General features: G+C 63.2%; 3 protein-coding genes across 7 annotated transcripts in view; 1 reads left to right on the top strand and 2 right to left on the bottom strand.

Moving 5' to 3' along the window:
* TMEM216 (transmembrane protein 216) overlaps positions 1–77 on the bottom strand; it is a 2708-nt gene extending 2631 nt beyond the window's left edge. The window contains exon 1 of the mRNA XM_014948761.1: positions 65–77. Coding sequence (XP_014804247.1) covers positions 65–77 — 13 coding nt within the window. The remainder of the gene's footprint in view (positions 1–64) is intronic.
* LOC106892035 (cytochrome b ascorbate-dependent protein 3) overlaps positions 1–8036 on the top strand; it is an 11152-nt gene that overhangs the window by 1139 nt on the left and 1977 nt on the right. Inside the window, exons 1-4 of one of the 5 annotated variants that reach the window (XM_014948906.1) lie at positions 4224–4246; positions 6544–6749; positions 6826–7034; positions 7853–8007. In XM_014948906.1, coding sequence (XP_014804392.1) covers positions 6566–6749; positions 6826–7034; positions 7853–8007 — 548 coding nt within the window. In that variant the 5' untranslated portion in view covers positions 4224–4246; positions 6544–6565. Of the gene's footprint in view, positions 1–4223; positions 4247–4786; positions 4987–5104; positions 5992–6019; positions 6087–6543; positions 6750–6825; positions 7035–7852; positions 8008–8036 lie in introns of those variants that run through there. The other 4 variants (XM_014948903.1, XM_014948905.1, XM_014948904.1 and 1 more) reach the window with 4 other exon arrangements.
* On the bottom strand, positions 389–4858 carry TMEM138 (transmembrane protein 138). Its single transcript, XM_014948909.1, has 5 exons — positions 4738–4858; positions 2751–2988; positions 2494–2665; positions 860–935; positions 389–744 (listed from the first exon to the last, which is right to left on the bottom strand). Exons 2-5 carry the CDS (start codon positions 2876–2878, stop codon positions 632–634), a joined length of 489 nt encoding a protein of 162 aa, XP_014804395.1. The 5' UTR covers positions 2879–2988; positions 4738–4858; the 3' UTR covers positions 389–631.

Below are 8036 nucleotides of genomic sequence, written 5' to 3'. Positions count from 1 at the left end.
TTTCTTCCTCCGTTTCACCGGAGGCGGCCCCCGGCCCCGCTCCCCACCGCGGCCCCGCACTCACTCCTGGGCGCCATCTTCCATCTCCATGGAAACCGCCGCCCTCGCTCCCGGCAGCGCGCCTCGGCCGCTCTCTCCCTCCCTCTCTATGGTTCGGGAGGACTCGAGCTCCGGAGACCCGGGTTCGAATCCCGCCGCCGGCCAAAGGCGGGCTACTGGGCTGGTAGCCTCGGTCGCCCTCTAATTAATTCTGCCTCCGTTCCTATGTGACAACGAGCGGCCCACGCCGCGAGGTGAGAATTCCGTGAGGCGTGGGTAAGGCTGGGAGGACGGGAAGAGGAGGGGATGGGACACAGGGCGCACAAGACGTCAGGAAATGATGGAAAAATTCTGGAAAATTCAGCCAATTTATTATTCTTTTTTATACCATTTACAAAAAAACCCACTCAAACCCCAAAAGGGGCCGTGGCACCAGGATGGACCTTCCCCATGTGGAATGGGGACACGCCACTGCCGGCTTTCCACCCGTTCCCGGCATCCCACCGGAGTCCCGGTCCCCGTCGGCAACGGGGGCTAGTGGGGAGCAGAGCCGGGTAGCCAGGCTGGGTGGCCCAAAGCCCCAGGGGACCCATCACCCGCGGAAGTGGGCAAACTCCTTGCGCAGCCAGAGCGAGTCCTGGTAGAAGAGGGGGTCCCCCAGGTGCACGGCGGTTCTCTTGTAGAAGTAGCAGTAGAGCACGGCGGCTGCGGGAGGGAAGGAAGGGGTGAGGGGGGGTGGGGGCACCCATTTTTGTCCCCAAAAAGAGGGGGGAACCCCCCGACACCCCTCCAAGTGGTGCTGGGGATGGTGAGTCCTTACCCAGCCGCTGGAAGACAAAAAGGGTCTGTAGGCCTTCTGTCCACACGAAGCGGCTGGAGTCCCTCCACCGCAGGTTCTGGGGCAGACAGAGGGACAGACAGACGGCCAGGGAGACAAAAATGTTAAGTTTGGGGGCTGTTCGTGGGCCAGGGGCAACGGTGGCCACTGGGGGGACTAGCCCCCCACCCCAAAGGTTAAGCAGCTCAGGGGGATTTAGCCGGCGAGCCGGGACCTATTCTGGCTTCAGAACTTCAGATCCTCCTAAATCCCCCTCTCAAATCCCCAGCCCGGATGGCGTGGGCAGCCACGGGCACGCTGGCCTGCTCGGGCAACCTGGTGGCTACCAGCCCAGCTCGAAGCGTTTCCCCCACCCCGGGGCACTGAGGTGGGGATGGACCGTTGCCCAGAGGCTGGAGGTTGCCCAGAGGGTGGGGAGAGGGTGTGGGGGCTGCTCCTTCGGGGCTGGGGAAGGGGACAGGAGGGATTAAGGGGGAAAAAGGGGAAAATGATTTCTGGATGGAGCCAGGACCCCCCAAAAGCCCTTGGTGGCACTCGATGGCAGCGAGGAGGGGACTGTCCCCAAGCTCTGAGCGCTGGTGTTTGCTGGGGATTAATTCCAGGTAAACCAGGAGCTGCTGTCACGGCCTTCAGCGGGGATTACCCCGGGGCGGGCTCCTGTGCCAGCGCAAGAGCTGGCCCTTCCCTGGGGAAAGAGGATTTTCCAGCAGGTCACAGAATCAGAGAATGCTGTGGGGTTGGAAGGGACCTCTGGAGATCATCTCCTCCAACCCCCTGCCAGAGCAGGGCCACCCACAGCAGGTCCCACAGGATCTTCTCCAGGGTGGGTTTGAATGTCTCCAGAGAAGGAGACTCCACCACCTCTCTGGGCAGCCTCTGCCAGGGCTCTGCCACCCTCAAAGTCAAGAAGTTCCTCCTCATGTTTAGGTGGAACTTCTTATATTCAAGTTTGTGCCCATTTCCTCTTGTCCTGTCCCTGGGCACCACTGGAAAAAGCCTGGCCCCATCCTCCTGACACCCACCCTTTCAGTATTTATAGGTGTTGATCAGATCCCCCCTCAGCCTTCTCTTCTCCAGACTAAACAGACCCAAGTCCCTCAGCCTCTCCTCAGCAGAGAGATGCTCCAGGCCCCTCATCATCTTTGTAGTCCTTTGCTGTCCCCTCTCCAGCAGTTCCCTGTCCTTCTGGAACTGGGGAGCCCAGAACTGGTCCCAGTGCTCCAGATGGAGCTTCCCCAGGGCAGAGCAGAGGGGCAGGATGACCTCCCTCCACCTGCTGCTCACACTCTTCCTGATGCCCCCCAGGATGCCATTGGCCTCCTTGGCCATCAAGGCCCATTACTGGCTCCTGGGCATCCTGTTGTCCACCAGGACTCCCAGGTCTTTCTCCTCAGAGGGAAGGAGCCAGGATGGGGCAGCTCCCTTCCAGCCTGATGTCTACAATGGGGTCGTACAGAGGGATGCCAAACTGTCCCTGCTTTGGTAGATCATGGCTTTCTTCTCACAGGAAAGGGACTGAAGGGAGCAGGGGGTTGTGGTGAGCAAAGGAGGAGACCCATTGCCCGTGCCACCTGCTCTGGGGAGAAGCCAACAGCCCCAAGCCCACCCAAACCTACCATAACCCAGACGTGGAAGGAGATGCTGAGTGCCAGGTAGGCTGCCGAGAGCAAGATGGTCCCCTTGAACTTGTGGAAGAGGAGATTGACCAGCCCGGCTTGGAAAACGAAGGTGTTGAAGAACATGAGGAAGATGATGATGACATTGAAGAGAATGGCGATGTCCTGGATGCTGTAGGAGAAGTGAGAGAGAGGTGGTGAGAAGTCCAGGCGTCCAGCCCCCACCATGCCACCTGTGCCACCCGTCTGGTGCTCACATGAAGAGGACGAGCTGGACGGCGGGGGCCGTGCGGAGCAGCTCCGAGAAGGAGTTGACAAAGAGGTCGTAGAAAAGCAGGATGAACTGCAGGAACAGCACCAGGCTGTAGTTGCTGGTTTGAAGCATCTTCCTTCTCCTGGGGTTGGAGCCCTCAGCCCCGGCATCCCCAGCGGCAGAACCGGCTCATGGTCCGGAGCTGTGAGGGGCTCAGCGTCGCCTCTTCCTAAAGCTGGGACCTGGAGGGGGAGCAGAGGTTTCGTTTCACAGAATCACAGAATGCCATGGGGTTGGAAGGGACCTCTGGAGATCATCTCCTGCCAGAGCAGGTCCACTCAGAGCAGGTCCCACAGGAACGTGTCCAGGTGGGTTTGAATGTCTCCAGAGAAGGAGACTCCACCACCTCTCTGGGCAGCCTCTGCCAGGGCTCTGCCACCCTCACAGCAAAGAAGTTCCTCCTCATGTTTAGGTGGAACTTCTTATATTCAAGTTTGTGCCCATTTCCTCTTGTCCTGTCCCTGGGCACCACTGGAAAAAGCCTGGCCCCATCCTCCTGACACCCACCCTTTCAGTATTTATAGGTGTTGATCAGATCCCCCCTCAGCCTTCTCTTCTCCAGACTAAAAAGCCCCAAGTCCCTCAGCCTTTCCTCAGCAGAGAGATGCTCCAGGCCCCTCATCATCTTTGTAGCCTCTGCTGTCCCCTCTCCAGCAGTTCCCTGTCCTTCTGGAACTGGGGAGCCCAGAACTGGTCCCAGTGCTCCAGCTGGGGCCTCCCCAGGGCAGAGCAGAGGGGCAGGATGACCTCCCTCCACCTGCTGCTCACACTCTTCCTGATGCCCCCCAGGATGCCCTTGGCCTTCTTGGCCACCAGGGCCCATTGCTGGCTCCTGGGCATCCTGTTTGACAGGATGGGACACATCCCCCTGCACTTTTTTCTGCCAGAAAACCCAAAGCAAGATGAAACCAACAGCAGCTCCTGCCACTTTTTAGCACCCTGATGGAGAGCCACGCTCTGCCCACGGGCTGTCATGAATGAGCTGCCTCCCCTCTCTCTTCTCACCACACAGGACCCTCAGGTCCGGTCTCTCCCTCCCACCCTCCAGCCTCAGAGCCACCCTGATGTCAGCGAAGAGACGGGAAGAAACACAGGGACGAGGGAGACGTGTCAGCCCCAGGGAGCAGCTTTCAGGCAGGTTACTCACACCTCTTGCACTGGACAAACCCCTAAACCTGCCGAGGGCTCCATGGGCTGTGCTGAGCAGGCCACGCTACGGGGACAGGTTTGGGCACGCCGTGTCCCAGCATCGCTCTCCTTCGCCCCACCCCAGGACTGGGGCAGCGGGTCAGAGAGCAGGCAGAGAGCAAAGGAACTGGGGCTGGCTGGGGACGAGCGAGGAGGCACAGCCCTCCTGTCTACTTCCCCCAACACTGACGGCCATCCCGGGGTTCGTGCAGCCTGGGGACAGCAGCACAGCGGGAGGTGACACAGAGGGAGGTAAGGTGGGGCTTGAGGGGGTGGGTGCTAGAAAATGGGGGATCCCCCGTGTCCTGCTGAGGCCTTCCTTCTCTGAAAGGGACCAGCAAGGCAGGACATGGCAGAGGGAGGCAGGTCCCATGCCACCCCCAGGTCCCATGTCACCCCCCACTCACACAGCCACCATGCAGATGTCCTCCCCCTGCGTGGCCCCCGCGCCCTCTCTTGTCTCTCCATGCGGCCCCGGCTCCCTTCTTGGCCTCCCTGTGCGGCCCCAGGTCCCCTCTTGCCTCCCCACGCACCCCTCGACCACCCCCTTCCCCTCCACCCCAGTCCCTGAGGAGGCCGCAGCGCCGCCGGGGCTCCCTCAGCTCGTGTCCCGTCCCCCCACCAGCCCCCCCGTGTCCCCCGGCCCGCCTCTCCGGTTCAATCCGGGGTGCCGGGGGCTGTGGGTGCTGGTGATCCCCGCCGCCTCCCACCCTCCGCCCGCCGGGGGAGGCCCCAGCGCTGACCTGCGGCCGCCATCTTCCGTCTCCATGGCAACGGCGCGGCCGGCGAGGCGGGGGGCGGAAGTGCGCGGCTGGTGGACCCAGCGCAGGGGCCGCTCTGGTCACCGCGTCTCGTTGGTCGCCGACCCTGGGAGGGTTGGCCGGGCGCTACCACCGAGACGAGCTGGCCAGAGCGGCCGCGCCGGCCAACATGGAGGCGCCCGACGAAGCCGAGGGGGCGGCGGGGCCCGGCGGGCGGCGGGCGGGGCTGAGGTACGGGCCCGGGACCAGGCCGGGCCCCGCGTCCCCCGGGGCTGGGAGAGCCGTGGGGACAGCTCCTTCTTCCCGGGGCCGGCAAGGAGCCGCGGGGCCCGGTGTTCCGGGTTCGGGGGAGCTTCGGGGCCGGGCTCCCTGTCCCCAGGCCCGGGGCTCCGTGTTCCCGGTGTGGTGGGAGTCGTGGTAACGAGGCCCTGTGACAGCAGGTCTGGGGGAGCTGTGGGGGCCCAGGCCCAGCAAAGCTGTGGGGCCCAGGCTTTAGGGGAGCTGTGGGGCCAGGCCCCATGTCCATAGGCCCAGGGAAGCCATCAGGGCTAGGCTTTGGGGGAGCTGTGGGTCCAGGCCCCACGTCCCCAGGCGTAGGGGAACCTTGGAGCCTAGGCTTTATGGTAGCCATGGGGCCAAGCCCCATATCCCTCAGGCCCAGGGGAACCTTTGGCTTATGCTTTGAGGGAGCCGTGGGGCCAGGCCCCACATCTACAGGCCCAGGGGAACTTTGAGGCTTAGCCTTCAGGGAAGCTGTGGGGCCAGGTCCCACGTTCTCAGCCCCAGGGGAACTTTGGGGCCCAGGCTTTGGGGGAGCCATAGGGCCAGGCCCAGGGGAGCCATGGGGCTGCTCGGTACTGTGGTGAGCATTGCAAAGCCTTGGAGCGAGTGGGCGGCTGAGCTCGTGATCCCCACGTGGGGCCAGGGCCATGTCCCACCCACGTCCTGCCCTCACGGTCCCGTGGGGTGGCCGATGTGGGGTGGAAAGGGCCATCCCCCGCCCTGGGAGGAGACTTAAATATCTCTTTCTGGAGGCAGATGCAAATCGCCAGGCAAATGAGCGCAGTCACACTCCTGCCGGTCACCTGCTCAAGCCCCATGGGCTGACCCCAGGGCCTTGCTGGTCCCACTGCCCGCTCCAGGCAGGGGTTGTGGGGCTGTCACCTGGGGGTCCCCCCAGCCCTGGTGGAGCAGGTGGTGCCAGGGCTGGCCCAGAGTGGGCAGGAGGGAGAAGGGGTACGGGGGCTGCCAGATTTGGGGGGTATGGGGATGCCTCCTCACATCCAGCTGGGAGGAACCCAGTGCTGTGGGTGCAGCTGGAGGGGTACAAGGTGCTGAGGGGGGGCATCAAGAGGAAGTGGAGGTGCCAATGGGAAGCTGGGGTGCCAGTTTGGGGGTGCTGGGGGGGGGACAAAGAGAGCGTAAGTGTGTGTGAGAGGGAGGGGATGAGATCAGTGGGTTCTTGGGGACAATCTAGGGGGGGTGTGCAGGGTTACAGGAGACACCTGGACCCCCTGTGAGGGCACAGCCCCGGGGTGCAGCATGCCAGGGTGGCACAGCGGGGTGCTGCCCTGGCTCTGAAGGGGCCGGTTTCACCCCCAGCTTGGGGACGGCTCCAGTCCTGGCGTCCTTCCCGGGTCAGGGACCAGCTGGGCCACTTCTCCTCGGGGTGCCTGGTTCCCCTTTCAGTCTGGCTCCTCCCTGGGGGGTGTCCGCACGCAGGCGAGAGCCGGTGCCGGCAGAAAAACCCCCGGCGGAGGCTTGAGGGGACGCCTTTCTCTTCCCCAGGCACCTCCATCCCGTGGCAGAGATGCTGGATCTACCTTTCCTACCCTTCTGTGCCTTCCTGGGCGGCCTGGGCTTCGTCTGCGTGGCCTTTGTCAGTGCCTGGTGCCAACACTGGCGCGGGGGCTTCGCCTTGGATGGCAGCACCAAGATGTTCAACTGGCACCCGGTCCTGATGGTGACGGGCATGGTGGTGCTCTACGGGGCAGGTGAGCGGGGCGTTGGGGGGTGTTATGGGGTGGCAGGGCCGTGGCACGGCTCCTGCCTGACCTTCTCGCCCCACAGCAGCCCTGGTGTATCGCCTGCCCCCCGCCTGGAGGGGCCCCAAGTTGCCCTGGAAGGTGCTGCATGGCACCCTGGCCCTGGCAGCCTTCCTCCTGGCCGTGCTGGGCTTGGTGGCTGTTTTTCGCTTCCACAACGACAACGGGACGCCCAACATGTACTCGCTGCACAGCTGGGTGGGGCTGGCCACCGTCCTGCTCTTCTCCTGCCAGGTGGGTGCTGCTCTGGCCCCTCGTGTCTGTCACCCTCTCACCTTCCTCACCCCATCCCCTTGTGTCTGTCACCCTCACCTTCCTCATCCCATCCTCTCGTGCCTGTCACCCTCTCACCTTCCCTCACCCCGTCACCCTCTCACCTTCCCTCAACCTGTCGCCTTGTGCCCGTCACCCTCTCACCTTCCTTCACCCCGTCCTCTCGTGTCTGTCACCCTCTCACCTTCTCTTGCCCTGTCCCCTCATGTCTGTCACCCTGTCACCTTCCATCACCCCATCCCCTCGTGTCTGTCACCCTCACCTTCCTCATCCCATCCTCTCGTGCCCGTCACCCTCTCACCTTCCATCACTCCATCACCCTCTCACCTTCCATCATCCCATCCCCTCGTGTCTGTTGCCCTCTCACCTTCCCTCTCCCCGTCACCCTCTCCCCAACACTCTCTCACCTTCCCTCACCCTGTCCTCTCATGCCCGTCACCCTCTCACCTTCCCTCACCCCGCCACCCTCTCACCTTCTCTCACCTTGTTACCCTCTCACCTTCTCTCACCCTGTCACCCTTTCCTTTCACCCTCTCACCTTCCCTCACCCTGTCCTTTCATGCCCGTCACCCTCTCACCTTCCCTCACCCTGTCACCCTCTCCCCAACACCCTCTCACCTTCCCACACCCCAATGCTCTCTCACCTTCCCTCACTCTGTCCCTTCATGCCTATCACCCTCTCCCCTTCCCTCACCTCACCCCCTCATGTCTGTCACCCTCTCGCCTTCCCTCTCCCCATCCCCTTGTTCCTGTCACCCCCTGCCCTTCTGTCCCCGCAGTGGGTGGCCGGCTTCGGTGCCTTCCTGCTGCCCTGGGCTCCTGCCTGGCTCCGTGCCCTCTACAAACCCCTCCACGTCTTCTTCGGCTCCACCATCCTCATGCTCTCCCTGGCCTCCTGCGTGTCGGGCATCAACGAGAAGCTCTTCTTCAGCCTGTGAGCATCGTGGTCGGGGTGGGGAGAGC

This window comes from Calidris pugnax, unplaced genomic scaffold (assembly GCF_001431845.1).
Source record: "Calidris pugnax isolate Ruff unplaced genomic scaffold, ASM143184v1 scaffold107, whole genome shotgun sequence".
In the NCBI taxonomy this organism is placed as follows: domain Eukaryota; kingdom Metazoa; phylum Chordata; class Aves; order Charadriiformes; family Scolopacidae; genus Calidris; species Calidris pugnax.
This window is presented reverse-complemented; position numbering and strand designations above follow the sequence as displayed.

Excerpts from the sequence above, each read along its gene's own strand:
- TMEM138 (XM_014948909.1), bottom strand. The coding sequence starts at position 2,878 with ATGCTTCAAACCAGCAACTACAGCCTGGTGCTGTTCCTGCAGTTCATC. Across the intron at positions 936-2,493 it reads CCTTCCACGTCTGGGTTATG|AACCTGCGGTGGAGGGACTC; the intron begins GTAGGTTTGGGT and ends TGTCTGCCCCAG. Across the intron at positions 745-859 it reads TTTTGTCTTCCAGCGGCTGG|CCGCCGTGCTCTACTGCTAC; the intron begins GTAAGGACTCAC and ends TCCCTCCCGCAG.